At 49.9% G+C, this 20,020-nt stretch overlaps 1 protein-coding gene across 2 annotated transcripts in view; it reads left to right on the top strand.

The window, feature by feature from the left end:
• Positions 1-20,020, top strand: part of Tbc1d8 (TBC1 domain family member 8) — an 87,230-nt gene that overhangs the window by 66,297 nt on the left and 913 nt on the right. The window contains exons 6-19 of one of the 2 annotated variants that reach the window (XM_051204235.1): positions 3,117-3,324; positions 5,279-5,476; positions 6,293-6,466; positions 7,930-8,080; positions 8,309-8,523; positions 9,268-9,385; positions 10,975-11,260; positions 12,058-12,187; positions 12,312-12,410; positions 12,920-12,988; positions 14,842-15,082; positions 15,441-15,506; positions 18,372-18,461; positions 18,911-19,008. In XM_051204235.1, the coding sequence (XP_051060192.1) occupies positions 3,117-3,324; positions 5,279-5,476; positions 6,293-6,466; positions 7,930-8,080; positions 8,309-8,523; positions 9,268-9,385; positions 10,975-11,260; positions 12,058-12,187; positions 12,312-12,410; positions 12,920-12,988; positions 14,842-15,082; positions 15,441-15,506; positions 18,372-18,461; positions 18,911-19,008 (2,143 nt within the window). Of the gene's footprint in view, positions 1-3,116; positions 3,325-5,278; positions 5,477-6,292; positions 6,467-7,929; positions 8,081-8,308; positions 8,524-9,267; positions 9,386-10,974; positions 11,261-12,057; positions 12,188-12,311; positions 12,411-12,919; positions 12,989-14,841; positions 15,083-15,440; positions 15,507-18,371; positions 18,542-18,910; positions 19,009-20,020 lie in introns of those variants that run through there. The other variant, XM_051204234.1, reaches the window with a different exon arrangement.

Genomic DNA, 20,020 nt, shown 5'->3' with positions numbered 1-20,020 from the left:
TCCAGTGGTGGCCTTAGGGGTAAAGGTCACCGAGTGTCTGACTCCCATACTCACCTTGATCTTATGGTTGGAGCAGGCTCTGTGAGGTCTCTTTCTCACACCCATGTGATGGGGGGAGAGGATACAGCTGGCTAGGCTTGGGACTCACCTGGACCAGACACCCTCAGCACATCATCTCAGGGCTCAGAAGAAGCCGGGCTGCCGCTGCTAGTGGTACCGGGGAAGAAGGATGCTACCTGGGTAACAGGAGAGCAGGGAATAAGCTGATCCTGAAATTATCCCGAAGTTAGGGTCTGGCCCGATATCCAGCTATTTTGTATGGAGAGCGGGACAGGGCAGGGCAGGGCAGGGCAGGGCAGGGGAGGGGAGGCCAGGGGAGCTGAAGGGGCAGTGAGCCACGGCAGGTTCGATCCTGGGCCGTAGATAAGTTGCAAGTGCGAAGGAACCACTTCCTCCCCAGTGGTCCCTGGGGTATGTGCCCTCCGTGGCAAGCCCCTGCCTCTGACCCTGTGTCTCTCTCTACTCACTCCTTTGGCCTCTCTGGCCCTCTTCCTGCTCTCCTCTTCCATAGCTCCCCCCAGGGCTCCCGCTTCCCATCCATCCAGTCAGAGCAGGCCCTGTGCTGGGGTCAGGAGGACAGCTGGGAAGGTGAGCCAAATCTGAAGTCCACTTCATTAAATACTGGCCAGGCCGGGGCCATTCCTGGGATTCTCAGGCTGTGGCACCAAATTACATTGGTCAGGAGTTTATAAAGGCAAAATCCTCAGGGCTACACGCTTCCCAGCATCATCCAATCAGGGGCAAGCATACATCCTGACGTTCTTCCTTCCTGTGTGTGAACACGCACACATCCTGTGCAGTCGGAGCAACCATGGCTTGTTCACAGAAGTAGAAACACTGGGCTTGTCCTCTCTGGTGGACAGCCCCCAGGAAGTTATCTGTCCATGGGCAAGTGGGCCTTCACAGGTTAGGCCAGTGGTTCTCAACCGTCCTAAGGCTGCAACCCTTTAACACAGTTCATGTTGTCTTGACCTCCAACTGTTTCCTTGTTACTTCATAACTGTATTTTTGCTACTTTGTAACATACGGGCTACTTTGTAAAGATATGTGTTCTCTGATGGTCTTGGGCAACCCCTGTTGTTCAACACCCATGTTGGACATTCTGGTGGAAGCTTCTCCCCCAACCTCTGGCATCCACATACACAAAGAGTCTGGGATGTTCTGGTGTAAGTCCCACCCCAAGCCCCTCTCCTATCTCCAACCTCTGCTGTGTCTCAGAAAGCTTGCCAAATGATGACCCCATCCCCAGAGATGCTCAGGATCACTCCCACCAGGGTTTTTAAACTGCCACCCCCCCCCAAGAAAACAGACACTTCATTTTCCGGTCTCCCCCCCCCCCCCCGGAGCTGGAAAATCACCTGGGAGCGTTGTATCCATTAAATGTGGGATTTTTCTAATTCGGTTTGATTTGGTCTGAGTTGGATTGCTGCATTGGCGGAGAGGCTTACCATTGGGTTAGAGGCATCTTTGTTTTATAGCTCCCGTAAGCACAGTATTTTAAACTTTAAACATAAGTTTGGCCATCAGAAAAGAGGCATCTTTCAAGGGAAGGCCCACCCTCCCCTCCCCAACCCTACAGACAGGGATGCTCCAGTCTGCTATGGACTGTCTGTCAGCTCTGCTGGAATGATGGCTAGCCCTCGAATGAAAGGCATTTGTTGACATGTGATGTCGCATGAGTTCTAATAAGTCTTAATAATAAAAACCCGGAGTCAGATAATTGGGTAAGTGCTTAAAAGATCAGGGAAGTAAAGGAGCCAGCCACAAGAGAGACCTCTTACCTCTACCAAATCCTCAGACCAAAGGGACAATCCTGTCTCTAGGAAACCTCAGACTGAATGCCCAGACTGGATGCAGTGAGCTCCTGTCTCCTCCTGCCTTACATCCTCTCTCCGCCCAGCCATGTCAATCCTGTCTCCACATTCCTAGTGCTTGGATTAAAGGCACTTGACGCCCAAGTACTCAGGATTAAAGGTGTGAGCCACCACCACCACCACCACCACAACCACCTGGCTCTGCCTCTCTTTTAGACTGGATCGGTCTCATTCATATACGTAGCTCAGGGTGGCCTTGAGATCCGCACATCTCTGCCTCCCGAGTGCAAGCTTTGTGTGTTACAGCACAAAGAAAATATCACCACAGTGTGGCCCGACTCAGGCAGTAGTGTGTGTCCGGCCCACACTCGGCGTATGTCGTATGTATTTAAGCTTCATCCACCGTTGAAGGGACTTGCCACATTTTATTTAGGTGCCCATCAGCTGATGGATACCCTGGATCACTAACTATTACCATTTGCATGTGACTTGTTAGCAGGTTTTCGTGTCTCCTGTTTGTGTATCCCCAGGAGTAGAATTTCTAGATAAATGGCGAGTCTCCATTACACCCTGAGACTGGTTTCCCATGAGTGCAATTATTTTACATGTGTGTAGCAGTGTGTGAAGGGTTACTCCCCACACCGGGCCACGCTTTTTGGTACTTAGATTCCCATGCAATTTTTGGGGTTATTCTTCCCCAAACCAAACCAGCCAATCATGTTTATTTTTAAATATTTATTTTATGTGTGTAGGTGCATGTATGTCTATTTATGTGTGTGTGTGCATGTGTCTATGTATGTGTGTGTGTCTTTGTGAGTATATGTGTGTGTATGTGTCTACATGTGTATGTCTGTGTGTGTATCTGTGTGTCTGTGTGTGTGTGTGTATCTGTGTGTATATTTGTGTGTGTCTGTGTGTGTGTGTGTGTCCCCTGGAACTGGAATTATAGACAAATGTGAGATACCATATGGGTGGTAGGAATGGGCCCTGAGTCCTGGACGAGCAGCCTCTGAGCCTTCTGCCCAGCCACCAGGAATATTTATCCTGATCCTTGAGCTCAGGCAATGGTTCTGTGTGGGGCTTGCTCCAAGGGTAGGCTGTGAACTTGGAGCGCTACGGCTGACTTGGGCTCTGGCAAACACCGCAGCTGCCTGTGTTGCCCTTACCGTCAGGCCGGGCCAGTGGGTGTCCAGGCATTTCTCTCCAGTGTCCACTCACCTCGTTCTCTCCCCGCCACTCCAGGGACCTGGAGGCCAGAGCCCAGAATGAGTTCTTCCGCGCTTTCTTCAGACTGCCGAGGAAGGAGAGACTGCACACTGTGGTCGACTGTTCCCTCTGGACCCCCTTCAGTCGCTGCCACACGGTGGGGCGGATGTTCACCTCCGACAGCTACATCTGCTTCGCCAGCCGGGAAGATGGCTGTTGCAATGTCGTGCTGCCCCTGAGAGAGGTAGATCCAGGGGACCACCCCGCTCGCTGCTCGCTCGCTGCCTTGCTTTGTGCTCCCGAAGCACCCTTCGCCCTTTGAACCCAAGCATCCCAGTCTGTTTTATGTTGCTCAAACAAAACTCTAAGGCCAGAAGAGAGAGGTTTAGCTCCTGAGGGTTTGGTGCTATGTTTGGGCTCGGATCTTACGCGAAATGGCAAGACAGAGAGCAAAGACCAGTGCTGTCTGTCTGCAGTGAGATACTTCATAACTAATTGGGGGCTCGTGAAAACGGCATTGACCCTTTCTGAGGGAAGTGCCCCTGATGACCCCACTGCATCAGCTACGCCCTACCTCTTAATTATGCCCCCTCTTAACCCTGCTTCATGGGGACCGGGCTCCCACTAGTGAGCCTGTAGGGTCACGCTGAAGCCATGTCCAAACCACAGCATCTATCGATGCTGCTGTGAGAGACCCAGGAAGGTGTGTCCACACACCAGGGCGTTGTTGCCTGAAGATGGACCTCTGGCTCTCCGAGGAGCAGGACCTGAACTGCCCGTCCATGGCGTGGCCGCCGTTCTTTCCCGGTGGTATCCTAACAGCCGACATTTGTTGGGTAGAAGAGCTGGGTAAAGAGAATATTCCAACCTCCTCCTCACTGATGGAGCTAGTGTTCAATTTAGTGCATACCCAGTGATAAAAGCATTCCCAGAGCTCCTAGGAATGCATTCTCCACCTTTACCCCCACCCCACCCCAACAGCCTGTCAGAAGTGTCACCTCCAGAAACCAAACGGCAAATTCCTTGGCTCACATATACTTCTAGAACTTTCGCGTAAAAATTTAAAATTAAGCGTGAGTTGGGCCCCTTCTTACTGTAAAATTTCATAATTTTTATTAGCGATCAGAAACAACCTGAGTTTATGCCCAGGTGTGAACAGCTCAGTCCTTTGGTTTCAGGCATTGAGACCCTGGCACATGGGGTCCTCTGGGGCCTGGCACGTGTGTGTGTGTGTGTGTGTGTGTGTGTGTGTGTGTGTGTGTGCTTGCACGGCTCTCTGGAAGGCTCAGTTCTCGCACTTAGCCACTGAGAGCTCTTGTACAGTTGATGGACCCCTTTAATAGTCAACTAAGAAAGCCAGGTCAGATGTGGGCCCAGCTCCCTGGAGGCAGGGGCCGGCAGATTTCTATGAATTCAAGGCCAGCCTGGTCTACACAGTGAGTTCAGGCCAGCCACGGTTACATAGTGAGCCCTGGCTGGCTTCAAAAACAGAAAGAGAAATCCAGAACATGCTTCATCTGCTTTTTTCCTAGCGAGCTATGCATAACATAATTTATCCTCTTAACCACTGTTAGGCGTGCATTTTAGTGTCACCAGCCCTACCATCGGTCGGTTTCATCTCCCCAACTCGAAACTTTGTCCGACTCAGACACTAATGCCCCGTTGCTCTCCCTGCCTCCGCGTGTGAGTCTGGCTATCCAAGGTAGTTGAGTTTTAAAGTGTGTGCGCACATGCATTCAGCTGCCCACAGTGGCAGAGAGAGAGCGTTAGCTAGCCTGGGTCTGGGCTTGCAGGCTGTTGTGAGCCTGCTGTAAACCTCTGCAAGAGTAGTAGGTGTGCCAGCTGCCGAGCCGTCTCTCCAGCCACGGTGTCCATCTTTTCATGAGCGGCTTCTTACAGGTAGCATCACCACCCTCAAGCTGTATTTGTGTAGTAGCATGTGTTGGAGTTTCTATTCAATGCTTCAATGTTACAAACCAGATTGCGTAAGCCACTCCACCTGTGGACAGAACCTTGCGCTGCTGCCCCCTTGTGGCGCTTCTTGGGTATTGCTGCCTAGCCCACTTTCCCGGCCTTTGCCCAGACTCTGTGCAGTGATTTGCTTTTACCTTCTGCCTTGGGATACCGTGTTAAGGGTATGGTCAGATACCTGCCTGGCTCCTTCCTTGATGTACTGTGTGCCCCCATATCTGCTCCAGGTAGTAAGTATTGAGAAGATGGAGGACACGAGCCTGCTGCCCAACCCCATCATCGTCAGCATCCGCAGCAAGATGGCCTTCCAGTTCATTGAGCTCAAGGACAGAGAAAACTTGGTGGAGGGCCTCCTGGTGAGGCTGAAGCAGGTCCACGCCAACCACCCCGTGCATTATGACACCTCCCCAAGTGATGATGACATGGTAGGAACCTTTTCAGGGCTGGCTGGCCTTCCATGACTTTTCTGTAAGACAGAGACAGCTGGACCACACACGCATTAGCATTCGTGTGACGTCACTTCTGATGCTCGGTGTCCTGAGTTGGGGGCTGCCTGGGTTAGGAGAACTGTTGGGGGAAACCTGTATGTTGGAGAGTTGACTAGCTGCCTCCGTGTCCTGTCTGGGTTGGAGAGTTGATGTGACACCTCCCTCTGCAGGTTGTGGTGGGAGGGATGTGACTCCCCTATAAGGGGGAGACACTTTGAAGCAGGTATCAATCACCCCATTTTCAAGGGGCTGATACTCAGGTGGCTGTTATCTGTTAAGAGAGATGGTTTGTCATCCTGAGATTGGAGAGATACAGGAATGCCCGCCCTTGGGCTGCCTAGGACATCATTAACTGACTTCCATTAGAAAACTTATTTTGGTGCATCTTTTAAATTTTCATGCACGTGTTGTGTATTATGTATGCATGTGGTGGATATTTGCATGTATGTGTGTATGTATATATGTTTGTATGTGGTGGATGGATGTATGAATCATCCTGATCATTTTTGCAACTATTCATTGAGGCAGGCTCTTTCAGTCAAACCCAGAGTGCACTGATATGGCTGTCTCACTAGCCAGCTTGCCCTGGGACACCCTGTCTGTGTCTTCCTCAGCTGCCACACTTACCCATCGGTAAACTTGAGTTCTGGATGTCCAAACGCAGGTCCCCATGCTGTGACACAGGTGTTCCCCAGCCCACATTTTTATTCTCCGTGGACACGCACTTCTGTATATACTCTGTTTGTATTGCAGGCTTCACCTGTGTTTTATTCAGCAAGCATATGCAGTGACAAGTTTGGGGATCTTGAAATGGTGTCTCCTCAAAGGAGCGGAGAGAAAGAGAAGGAAGAGAGCCCACTGCCACACCCCGAGCCCCTGACTGCAGTCTTCCAGCAGTCCGGCAGTCAGAGCCCCGATTCCCACCTGGTGAGTGGGACTGCCCAGCTTCCTGCCCCCAGTGTTGGTGAGCCGGCCCCACAGGGTCTTGGGAGTAGCCTGGCCTAGGCGGCCAGTGTGCTTTCAGAATCAATGGCTTCGCTCCCCTCTCTTTGTCCTGGGCACCAAGTGAAGGACCCTGAAAGACTGGAGAGCTGGCCTTCTCTGTGTGTGGCCTGAGCAGCTGACAGTGGTGTGCCGTAGCTTCCCAGCTGGCCCACGTGTGCCTCTTACACTGCTGTCCTTACCAATTCCTGAACCTGAAGTTTGCATTTTGGCCAGGCTGCCAGAGCGTCAAGCTCCGGGGACCACCTGTCTCTCCCCTCCCCCCAACACTGAAGTCCCTGGGTTTTACTTGGGTGCTGGATTCAAACTCATGTCCCCAGGCTTGCGCAGCTAGCGCTCACCCACTGACCCATTTCCTATTTGTGTTTTATGTATAGTTGTTCCTCTTCTGTATGGAAATACTTGAGGCAGAGGTCATGTGTAGTCAGTGAATGGACTAGAAACTGGATTCTGGGCTGATAGGTAGCAAGCCACGCTGTAGCCATAGGCCCAGGGGCAGCTTTGAGCAGTATTCAGAGCCATGCTGTTTTCCTACCCACGCTCCTGGGTCAATTGTTAGCAGTTTAAAACCCAAACACTCTTGTAGTAGCTCTACACACTGATATTCATTCACTCCTTTCTTGTCTGAATGAAGGAAAATGCTAGATTTATGGAGGTACTGCTCACATTATTGGATACTATTATTACAAGTAATTGTGTCTTATGCTAGGTCTTAAATATCCCTGACGTGTGGCTAGTTTTAAAGGAGTTTTAGAGAAATAGCTCCTCTCTTATTTCTGATACTGAGAATGGGGGCTGGAGTTAAAAACGTTAATTTCTCTTCAGAGGCCCAGATTCAGTTCCCGGGGTGGTTCACAACTGTCCCTCACTCTAGCTCCAGGGGATCTAACACTCCCTTCTGGCATCTGATGGCTCATATAGGCAAAACCCTCATATAGAATAAAACTAAAACTTGTCTTTTGAGAGTATTTTTTTCCCGGGTTTCAGTTTCCCTTTGTCAGGGAGCTCGGGGCGCCTTGGATTCCTTTTACCCCTGCTACCCTTGGGGTGGGTGGTGTCTGAGCGGTTGGGTCTGCGTCAGTGCCCCCTTCCTCCCGCGCGGTCTGAGCTGCTTTAGTCCTCGGGTGGACATGTTCCCATGAGCCTTGCATCGTATTTGCCCAGATGTTTCCAAGAGGCTCCTTGAGGGCCTGGCACGCTGTGTTATTTGTCCGGTATCCTTTCTGGCCAGCAGAGGCAGAGCCACGTTTTGCTGTGTGAAGAGTGTCATCCATCCCTGCTCTTCCCGTCAGTCCCTGATAGAGACATTATTTACACCCGCGGTTACACACACCCTTGCTGGGTGTGGACGGCCTTCTCGGCCCGTTAACCCGTGTCTCCGTGTCCAGTCCCGGGAACAGATAAAGATCAGCCTGTGGAGCGATCACTTTGTGGAGTATGGCAGGACAGTGTGTATGTTTCGCACCGAGAAGATCCGGAAGCTGGTGGCCATGGGGATCCCCGAGTCTTTGCGTGGAAGGCTGTGGCTGCTTTTCTCAGGTAGGTCCTGGCATGTTTGTGATCTTTGGGACAGACTCGGGAACAGGCTTCCTGAGAACATGCAAGGCTGAGGCCCTCTGTCTTTGGATTGACCCTGTAAATCCCCAGTGTGGCCTTGGGAACCCTTGCTATGTTGATTAGCTATGATGCCTCCTTACGTGCCCCTCGCCTGTTGTGACGCCATCCCGATAACCCTGTGTTCGGGAAATGTTGCTCTCCAATGCTCAGACGCTGTGACGGACCTGGCCTCGCACCCTGGGTACTATGGGAATTTGGTGGAGCAGTCACTGGGCCGGTCCTGCCTGGTGACAGAGGAGATAGAGCGGGACCTGCATCGTTCTCTGCCCGAGCACCCCGCCTTCCAGAATGAGACCGGTATTGCTGCCTTGAGGCGGGTGCTGACAGCGTATGCCCACCGGAACCCCAAGATTGGATACTGCCAGGTGAGGTGGAGTGCTTCGAGCCACGAGAGCCCTGTACTGTGTCCAGTGATTACCCTGGGCTTCTGCTCTATTTCCGGACAGCTAGCTAAGCACCCTTCCCGGAATCCATATCTGCAGTCACCCAGGCTGGTCATCCGGGAAGGACAGGATGGGGGTGGATGTCAGGATGGGCAGCCATCCTTGCTGCTCTTCTCCCCAGCACAGTGGTCATGGAGTGGACTAATTAGCACCGAGGCTGATGCAGATAGAACAGGGCTGAAGTTGCAGTAGGCTTGTGGAGGGCAGGGTGATTGGGGCCAGTCACTCTCCTGTTGGAAATGTGAGTGCAGAGAGCGTTCTCTTCCCGGTGGGAGGGTCCAGATTGGGTCAGAAGCCCTGACCTTGGCAAAAATAAGATTTGATTTGCCAGTGAATCAGCAGAGTCAGCAGTAGGTGGTCAAAGTGTGCGTGTCCTATCTGCTGTCTGAATGCACAGAAAACGGCTGTATTGACCCAAGCCTGAAACCCTCACAGCTAACTCAACTCATGACCCATTCACTTCTGGGCATTATTCTCCTCGGGAAATGCTGGGTCTTTCACCTACAGACTCTACCCCTGCAGGTTGCTTGGGCTTATTTTGTTTTGTAGTTCAAAGCCAGGGCTTTGCATGTGCTAGGCCAGTGCCTGTCCACCTCCAGACCCCCGCTTGTGGGGGGCACGAAGCAGCCTGGACACTAACTGTCACCTCTGTGACCCTCTGTGCAGTCCATGAACATCCTGACCTCTGTGTTGCTGCTGTATGCCAAAGAGGAGGAGGCCTTTTGGCTGCTGGTTGCCGTGTGTGAGCGGATGCTGCCGGATTACTTCAACCACCGGGTGATCGGTAAACTGCCTGCCTTTCTCCTCCTCCGGGGATCCGGGGATGGTGCCTGAGTATCGTCATCCCCCTCATAACCCGCCTTGGCTCCCCTCAGTCAGTCTGCGCGCGCACAGTGTTTGCCTCAGGAAGTTCTCAGTGTTGTAGCGGTAAAGAGCCATGAGGGTTCGCACTGAAGACAAACACATTGAAATGAATAGCTGAACATGTGCAGGGGGAGGGCAAGTCTCTAGGTCCAAGGGACAGATCAGTGTGAAACACCAGTGACTTCGAATGGATGCTGTGGCCTAGAAAGGAAGTTACCCAGGCAACTTGTGAAGATGCCCTCATCTCCCCAGAGGAGATGCCCTCTGCCCTCACAGAAGGAGATTGTGAGAAAGCCGCCCCCCCCCCCCGGGCTTATATTGATCAGTTTTGTTGTTGCTATAAGGAAACACTTGTTGCCAGTCTCGTGAGAGACAGGTTGGTTCAGCTCAGTTCTGAAGGTGCACGGTTGACTTCTGGCAAGAGCTCCATAGTGGGAATCATGTTGGAGCCTGTAGTCACATCTAACTAGGAAGGAGAGAGAGTTAGGTAAGGACACACTTGGCCCTTCTATTTCCGTCTTTGCAGAACAGTCTTGTCCCCCAAAACCCAGGCTCCTCTCCTTAGGCCCTACCTCCAAGTCACACCACCCCGGGATCCAGGCCTTACCTACATAAGACCCTGCAGGACTGGGTGAGGTTAAATTATATCCTAATCATAGCGGGGTCTTGGTGAGCTCAGAGCGCCACAGCCTGTACTGGCTAGATTTGTCTCTGGTGTGGTGTAGATTGGCTGAATGCAATCTCCGTCCTCTCCCCCGCCCCCAACCAATGCATTGTTCCACTTTGGTGATATTCTCAGGGGGAAATGGCTTTTATCAAGCGGTTTTTAGTTTGTATTTTTAGCTCATTACAAAGCTTGGGTCTCTGCTGTGGGTTTGGGACAGACAGGTGTGTTGCAAATGTTTTCTCTAGTTAAGCTTACATTTGCATTTTGTTGACATTTTCTTTTGAAGAAAGGAATTTTTTTGTGTTTTTCATTTTTTGAGATAGGGTTTCTCTGTGTAGCCCTGGCTGCTCTGGGACTACTCTGTAGACCAGGCTGGCCTTGAACTCACCATGATCCCTCTGCCTCTGCCTCCCGAGTGCTGGGATTAATCTGAGGAAAAAGGGAATTTTAAATATTTTTGATGATTAGTACTTTTTACATCCTAGGCTAATTCTGTCTTGTTTCTGTATCTTTTTCTAGAAGTTCTAAATTATGAGTGTTTTCCTTTAGGTCTATGGTTGGTTTCCAGTATGGTTTTTTCTTTTTTTTTCTATGTGTAAGGTAAGGTTTATGGTAACCAGTTGACTAAGCACTATTCTTTTGGAAAGCTTGTCTTCACATTGAATGACTGTGGTCAAATGTAAAAAATAGTGAACTGAACACACGTCCTTTCCTGGATTTGCGCTCCTGTCGTTACGCCACCTCAGCGTCACCCACCCCACTAAGGCCTAGGACAAGCTTGACCCCAGCCCGGCCTGGAGTGCACGGGTCTTCCCACCAGACCTTCCTGCTCTCTTTGGCAGGGGCTCAGGTGGACCAGTCCGTCTTCGAGGAGCTCATCAAGGAGCACCTCCCGGAGCTGGCGGACCACATGAAGGACCTCTCGGCGCTGGCGTCCATCTCTCTGTCCTGGTTCCTGACCCTGTTCCTCAGCATCATGCCTCTGGAGAGCGCTGTGAATGTCGTGGATTGCTTCTTCTACGATGGCATCAAGGCCATCTTCCAGTTGGGGCTAGCTGTGCTGGAGGCCAACGCCGAGGAGCTGTGTAGCAGCAGGGATGATGGGCAGGCCCTGATGATCCTCAGCAGGTGGGCGCTGGCTACTTCCTCCGTGGCTAATGGGGGACCGGAGGGGGTTGCAGCCGAGACAACGGGAGACCACGGCGTGGTTGGGGGGGGCACAGCATGTGACACATGTGCCTCTTGGCGCCTGTCGTCTTGCGGTCTCTTCAGAAGGAGTCTGCCATGTGGTGCCACCAATGGGGTGCAGAGAAGGTTGCCAGCCATCTTCTCTCGCCCTCTCGGGGAGAGCAGGGCCCTGAAAGTGCTTTCGTCTTCTAAGATGAATGTCTCAGTGCCGCGGAATGGGACTAGGAGCCACCAGGAAATGCTGGTTCATGTATAGGTAGCCAGCTGGAAGTGCCAGGTACTATGTATAGGGTCTTTTGTTCCCAGCCTGTGGGTCTCCATCCCTTTGGGGGCCGAATATCAGATATCAGATATTTACATTATGGTTCATAACAGTAGCACAATTACAGCCGTGAAGTAGCAACAAAAACTAAGTTTAGGGTTGGGGGTGGTCACCACACGAGCAAGGTATTAGAGCGTTGCAGCCTTAGGAAGGTGCAGAACCACTGGCTTAGTGGTAAATAGCTACAGTGATGGAAACTCACAGGAGGTTGGGTCTGGGAGACAGACGGTTTCTTCTCAGCATATGTTGGGAGGCTTAGCAATGCACAGAGCCCCAGTTGGCCGTTTCTGCTGGAGTGGGCGCAGGGTTTGGTGCCTTGCCCTGCTTCACGTGTTGGAGAGTTTGCTAGTGACGTGTGCGCTGTGTGGTCTCCAGGCGGGGGTGTGTGCGGGCTTTAACCGTGGGGTGTGCTCAGGTTTCTAGATCACATTAAGAATGAAGACAGCCCGGGGCCCTCCATTGGCAGCCACCATGCCTTTTTCTCTGATGACCAGGAGCCCTATCCTGTGACCGACATTGCTGACCTGATCCGGGACTCCTATGAGGTACAGGAGTCCTGTTCCGTCCCCCAGGTCCCTTCCTAGTGGGGCCTGGGGTACAGGCCTGAAGGGAGGGTTGCCGGTGGCTTCCTGTTAGCTTTGGACTCAGCAGACCCCCGTGTCTACGCAGAAATTCGGGAGCCAGTCTGTGGAGCAGATAGAGCACCTGCGGTGCAAGCACAGGATCCGGGTCCTGCAAGGGCACGAAGACACCACCAAGCAGAACGTGGTGAGCAGGGGACGCCTCCTGGGGGCTCGTGGGGTAGGGCTGACCGCGGGGGCAGCCCTCTCTGGTCATAAAACACAGGAAGGCTGCTCCCTCCTTGTCCTCTTTCTCACTGGACTGAAAGCTACCACGGCGCCGTATTAATGTGGGGAAATCTTAAGTTGTAAGTAGCTGACTGTTGGGAGCCTGCGCTTCCTTGGTTATAAAACGGGAATGACGCCTAAGGCTTGGTAGGAGGTGGGGCAGGGACTGTAAAATGTCCAGGCAGATGGGCTGCAGGAAGTGTGGCATTCTGAAACAGCTGTGCATGAGACCCTCCACAGGGTGAGCTTAATGCAAATGGAAAGATGCTGCAGACAAAAGCCCTGGGAAGACTAAGAGCTGGTGCTACTGAGTCGGAGGTGCTGCATGTCCCCCACTAGGAGGGAGCGTCCCACCCTGCCTCTGGTCACCACAGGGGTGCTGGGTACACACACGGGCATTACCCCATCACTGTTTGTTCTTCCTCTAAGCTCCGTGTGGTTATTCCAGAAGTCTCCATTCTTCCTGAAGACCTCGATGAACTCTACGACTTATTCAAGGTAGGGGGAGATGGGGGAGGGAGTCCTGGGCCCTGAGTCAGGTCCTAGCCCACAGGGCCCAGTCTGCCTGGGGGGCCAGTGGCTTCTGGTAAGGGCTAATGGTTGCCCGAGGGGCCTGCCATGGTGTGTCTCTCCTGGAGGCCAGCCTCAGGCTGGCACATGAAGGGAGGAGCTAGTGTGATCCCCGGACGGCCCAACAGGGCAGGGCTGGCGCAGCCCTCCACCCTGGCAGCGGTGCACTGCTCTGCAATACCCCAGTGAGTGTGGGTTCCTAGTCCAGAGCAGAGAAAGGGACCGCTCTGAAGCGACGATGCTTCACCCCTGCTTCTGCATTACAGCACACATACGCGCACACACGTTTCTGTTATGTGGTTGGTCTGTAGCTGCTTCGTATACTTTCCCTTGGTGATAGCAATACTTCCTCGTGCCGCATGATCATCACAATTATCACTGTTGGGGTGTAGAGTCTTCTGTCCTGTGAAGCAGGGCCTAAGTTGCCCAGGGTGGCTTCTGGCTTGTGAGGTTCCTATGTCTCTAGTAGTTGGTATTACAGGCATGTACCACTATATCCAGTTAGTTACCTTAAATTTTTGTTTTAATTTAACCTCTCACCCTAACACTTTATCAACAGATAGTGTTTCTTTCATGTGTGCTAATCTTCCAGAACTTATACAAATGGTGTAAGAAACTAGAGTTCCAATTCTTGGGTGTCTGGGTAAAGTTACAGGTTGTTGTTAAGCCATCCTGCAGAGTGCACCTTTTAACGCCGTGTCATCCATTTTTCTTATTTACTGCACTCCCATCCCGGAAACAGTCTTCACTGTGTATCTCTGGCTAGCCTAGAACTTAGACACCCATTTGCCTCTGCCTCCTAAGTACCGAACCTAGCTTTTGTATTGTGTGGCACTCCAAAGATCATGTGGGGCATACTGTTTTCTGGTTGAGGGTTATCTCTTGACCTTTGCATCTCCCTGACTTGCCCACAAACCACCTTCATCAGGAAATTCAGTCTCTTCCCAGGTGGTTGTGGATTGTGTTGACGATTAAAACTACCCTTGCATGGGCAGGCCCCTTAGAACCAGTAGCCCTCTGAATGTCTGAGCCTGGACTTGACGTCTCATTTTCTCTGCGGCTGAGACCATGGCGACGTTCTTATTAATGACTAGCTGAACTCATACACGGTTGCTGGGTTACTATGCCCAAGAGCACATTTGGTTTCTTAATTTGCTTCCTTCCATGGTCTGCATAAGATTTTTTGTTTTTCAAGTTTAATTTAAAGACATAAAAATCATTCGTATTTTGTTGTTAAAGAAAAAAACCTGTAAGCAAAAACTGGAAGTGGCCTGCCCTGCTACCATTGTGGCCCCTTCATCACACAGCTAATTATCACTCTGGTGAAGTGACTTCCCTCTCTTGGGGCCTGGGAATACACAGGTGCACACATTGAACATACTCTTTGAACATACTCAGATGACCCCCTCCTCCCCCCACATCACCTGAACTGCACATCTAAAACTGGGTAAAACGATAAATTCCGTGTCATGTATATTTTATCACCAAGAAAATATATTTTTAATAAAACATTGTAAATGTTTTTTTTGTAATGAAATCAAAACTCCGATTCACGTGGACAAGGATAACAAGGAAAACGATTCCACGTGGCAAAATCACGTTAGCCGTCCTCCTGTTGAGGGATGTTTTGCTGACTTTGGGTGGGGTGGGGACAACTCTGACCTGTCTGGTCACTCGAGTAGCACTTTCTGAGGCAAAACAACCACGCCAGCTTTAAGTGTGCAACCTCGCAAGGCACCTGCGGTCCTGTGTGACAGTCATTCCCCCCCCCCCCCTTTAAGAGAGCACACATGATGAGCTGTTACTGGGAGCACCCCAGGCCCATGGCCCTGCGCCACGATCCCAGCAGGCCCTATGCTGAGCAGTACCGCATCGACGCCCGGCAGTTTGCACACCTGTTCCTGTTGCTGTCCCCGTGGACCTGTGGGGTCCATACCGAGATCCTTGCTGAGAGGACCTTCAGGCTCCTGGATGACAACATGGACCAGCTCATGGAGTTCAAAGCCTTCGTGAGCTGTCTAGGTATGACAGAGGAGGTGGACTGCTGCTAGGCAGATCCATAGTGCGTTTGTAATTAGCCGGTTTGACAACATCCCAATTTTAAAATATTGTTGTGCAGGCTCCTGCTAGGGTCACCCTTATATGTCCTTCAGGGAGGAGAGGGATTTGCCTCTCCATATTTAAAGCCACTGACCTGTTTCCCTTGATACCTAAGGTGTGGCCATGGTTTTGCTGTGCATAAAACCACAATCTTTGAAAAGCATCAGTCTTGAGGTTACCCTGCCATTTCTAGTAGGAGCAACAATCATGGGCCTTACTTGGAGCTTGAGCCATGACTAATGAAACCCTTTTGTACCTGGCTTCTCGCCTGAATCTGCAGACATTATGTACAACGGAGAAATGAATGAGAAGATTAAGCTGCTATACAGACTCCACATCCCACCAGGTAAGAGATCATGTGGGCCCTGCTCCAACTCAAGGCCAGCTTTTTACAGGACGCTGACAAGTTCTTTGTAAATGTCATTTGCCTTTTCTCCGTGTGGATATCATTCAGTTTTCCCAGCACTATTTGTTGAAGGTTGGTTGGATATAGCTCTGTGTCTGTTTTTTATGTTAGTTATGTTAAGGTTTTTTTTTTTTTTTTTTTGGTTTGGGTTTCTCAAGTAGCCTTGACTGTCCTGGAACTTGCTCTGTAGACCAGGCTGGCCTTGACCTTGACCTAAAATTCAGCTGTCTCTGACTCTCAAATGCTAGATTAAAATGAGTGTGCCATCAACCCTTCCCATTATCATGCTATTTTTGACAATATGGATACATAACAAATTTAAGATCAGGTATTACAATGCACTATCTTCAAAACTGATGGAGATGGCATTGAAATGTGGCTTCAGTAACATAAGATACCTTTGGTCACTCAATCATGGGCTGTCATCATTGGGTGCTTTGTTCATATTGTCTATGCACCACCTACAAGCCTCGTGCTTGAGGCCAGCAGATGTCTTGGGCCTGGAGTGACAGATGGTTGTGAGCTGCCATGTGGGTACTGAGAACAGAACCCAAGTCTTCCCGAAGAGTGACCATCAGTCTCTCCAGTCCAAAGCATTAATACTTGAATGTAGTTTTTCCTACATCCCTGTTCACGTTAGCTGTTATGGCAGTTAGTTGAGTTTTTCATTTCTAACGTTTCCAAGTCCATGTCTGCACACATGCTTGCTCCAAAGGGTTCCGATTGCCCCTTTGTACTATCAGGTTGGCTGGTCTGTACAGTTTCTAAGGATTCTCTTGTCTACACCCATCTCCCCACAGGAGTGCTGGGACTGTAGATGTGAACCAGCACACCCAGCTTCTACATGAGTTCTTGAACTTGGATCCTTATGCTTACACGGCAGACCATTTACTTAAATCTGCTTTCAAACATTTTTTTCCAGCCATATTGCTCTCCTTGGTTACTGATTTTTCTCAGACTTAAACACAACTTTTTAAATGACGCATTTAGAAGTGTATACATGCATTTCATGATACATGTCCTTCCCACCATAAGGGTTATATGCAGGAGCAGACATGTGACTATGAAGAAAATGTTTCTTCTTCCCCCAGCAACCATTATTGTCCACTTGGCCTCAGGAAGGGGTAAAATCGTGTGAGCCCCTTTCAACAGGTTGAGGTGTAATGACCATGTCTTACCTGATTAGTTAAACCACATCACTGATAGAGTAGAAAACAGCAATACTGTAATTTGTTATTAAATTTAGGGTAAAGTGGAAATACAGGAAAAAACAAGTACAGGGGAAAATTTAACTTAAATTTTTTATTCATTTCACATACCAACCAGTTCCCCTTCCCTCCCCCACCAGAAAGGAGTCAACAGAGATAGGCACATCAATTTGAGGCAGGACCAAGCCCCTGCATGGAGGCTGAGCAAGGTATCCCACCATAGGGAATGGGCTCCAAAAAACCCAGCTCATGCAAGAGGGGAAAAATGTCCAAAAAAAAAAAAAAAATGAAAGAATGAAAAGTAAAAGCATGAGGTTTCTTATGTTGGACTAAAAAAAAAAGTATTACATTGAAAAAGCAGGGCGGTGGCACACGCCTTTAATCCTAGCACTGAGGCAGATGGATCTGAGTTCCAGGACAGCCAGGCCATCATTGTGGGGGCGGCAGGACCCACGAGAACGGAGAATAAGGAGTTTAGTGTCCTAGTGCTAAATTCACCTCCCTTTCGAAGGAAGGACCACCTGTTCAGCGACTCTAAACTGCAGACAGTAAAGCCATGACAGGTAAAGCCATGCTGGTGTTGAGCCTGTCCTGGACAAGTGTCCATGCCCACCAGAGTGGTCTTCACTTCAGGGCTTGCCACAACAGTTGGAGTTTGCTGGCTCTGGTGCAATAGTGTGACTCCAGGGGCAAACCCCCCTAACACAGACTGCCCCAGGGTCACCAAGCTTACATTCGGGTGAGGTGCTGGGGAACTGTGGTCCCAGCTGTGCTTGAGGGGACTCTTGTGGTATGTCAGTCACTTTGTCATACATAAGTTTAGATGGCAAGTCTCAAATAACCAACTGAAAACTCATCCAACTTAGAGGTGCTTATACCCATTTAGTGTAGAACCGTAAACTTAGACCACACAGAAATATAAGGCCACGCTCCCTGTGAATCCTCCAGCCCAGGTCTCTGCCATTATAGTTGTGTTTTCTTAGTGATGGTCTCTTTATTCTATAAGTTTCCCCACCCCAGCCAGTCAGGCCCTAAAATTTTCCTATCCATCTTGAGCAGACTCACAGGTATCACTGCCTAAGGTTTTAGGCCACTGGGATTACCATCCCAAATAATTGTCTGGGACCATCTTGTGTTTCTTAAACCACACATCTCTTAAGTTGCAGTCTCTTACGACTCGACCTTGGTCAACCCTGGTAAGTCTAATGCAATGTCTGTAATAACCACCCATTACCCTATAAAGAAACTCGTGCCCTGGACCATCCCATGTTCCTGCAGCCTTCTGCTCCCTGAGTTGTCCAGCCCAGGTGTCTTTAAGTGCTGTGCTGGTACATGTTGTAGTGGTACCAGTTCTTCTGGACAAATGAGTCCACTGTGTGGCTAGTAGTATCAGAAGGGTTTGCTGTTTTTTAGGTTATAATCTGCAGTGTCTGCTCAGTACAGCCACACATTTAAATAGATTCACCTATCATTCGTCTCCGCTGCTTCTGTACCTTTGTAACAATATTGGGAACTGATGGCTTAGTCTTTGGACACATTTTCTGCTTAACTAGAAAAGCAAGGAAGAACCAATTTAATTAAATGCCTTTCTTTTAAGCACTCACTGAAAATGACAGAGACAGCCAGTCACCATTGAAGAATCCTCTGTTGTCAACATCAAGACCCCTGGTATTAGGCAAACCCAATGGCAAGTATCTGTTCTCACCATCTGCTCCTAGCAGCCTGTCCCCTCTCCCTCACATTACCACTTAACCACGGCCCTCTGCTGCTTTGATTTTTCTAAGGTTCTTTGAAGGGGCAGACCCAAGATGAATAGGTATCAGTAAATAACCACTAAGGTCTCCCTGCTCTACAAGATGCAGTATCTGTCCTGCTGATGCTCTCTGCAACCCAAGAGAATGTGAGACAATCCCTCCTCTACCTTATAATGGGGCCAGGTCTGCACCTGACACCACACACTAAGGGTGTGGCCACCCTAAAAGCTCATAGGCAAGGCCAGAGGCCACCCCAGTTCTTACCAGGAAGGTCCTAGGACAGGAGTTGTGTACAAACTATAATCCTGCCTTGGGGCCCCACTCCTTACTGTGCCAATTTTATTGCTTTAACAGAATTTTAACCGTTTCTTCCTTTGTCAAGGTGACACAATTGATTATCAGAAACAACTAAAACAGATGATTAAGGATTTAGCCAAAGAAAAGGATAAAACGGAGAAAGAGCTGCCCAAAATGAGTCAGGTAAGGACTTCCTTTGGGAAGAAAGCAAACCACTTTGCACAGACTTCCCAAGTAGTCACCTCTTCAAAACAGGAGTCTGGCTGGGTGTTGATGGTGCGCACACACCTTTAATCCCACCACTCGGGAGGCAGAGGCAGGCAGATCTGAGTTCGAGGCCAGCCTGGTCTACAGAGCTAGTTCCAGAACAGGTTCCATCCAAAGCAATACAGCAAAACCCTGTCTTGAAAAACAACAACAAAAAAATACTGGAGCCTGCAAAATGTTTAACTCTCTACCCTGTCACCATTTTGCAGAAAAGGGTTAATTAAGTGCTATGTGATGGCAGGTTTAATATGTGAGAAACGAACACTTAAAGTTAGGAGAATGCTCCTATAGAAGATGGCAGCATTTTCCCCTGCCATGTACTAGGGGGCTTTAGGACTGTTTGTGCATGAAGGTGTCCTCTACCTTCCTTCAAGTCTCTCACTGAGCCTCAAGCTAAGTAAACTTCCTGTTCCTTACATGTGATAGCTAACTCACCCAGAACTGCCTTTGCTATTTTAAAAATACCAAATACACCTGGTCTTGAAAGGTTTCCCTATTCTATCCCTCCACAATGTTCAACGCAAAGTAAACAGTGAGTTACAGAGCTACCTTATTTTGTCTTCAATTGTGGGCGCTTCATCCAAGCCTCTGAATGTTGTCACAGCAGTTTTTTTGTAGCCTCCGGGTGCCGTGACCTCCACCTCCTGGAGCCCTGGGTTTAAAGGTGTGCACCACATGCTTTCTCCACTAAAAAGCAACCGTAGCTCTGATTTCTTTGAGAAATGCAGGAACAAGGATTGCATGTACCAAGGTGGCTGACATCTCTCACTGATTCACAAGCAACACAACCTAGCTTTTCATACATTCTGCACGTGGAACCAGGAACTAGCAGTAGACTCCAGTGTCTGTTGGTGAGACAGGAAAATAAGTTGCAGGACAGTTCTAAAACAGTGAGCTTTTTCCATACAAAAAAATAAATACCTTTTTT

Source organism: Phodopus roborovskii, unplaced genomic scaffold, assembly GCF_943737965.1.
Source record: "Phodopus roborovskii unplaced genomic scaffold, PHOROB, whole genome shotgun sequence".
NCBI lineage: Eukaryota > Metazoa > Chordata > Mammalia > Rodentia > Cricetidae > Phodopus > Phodopus roborovskii.
Note: the sequence above shows the minus strand (reverse complement) of the source record. Positions and strands in the feature narration are given on the sequence as shown.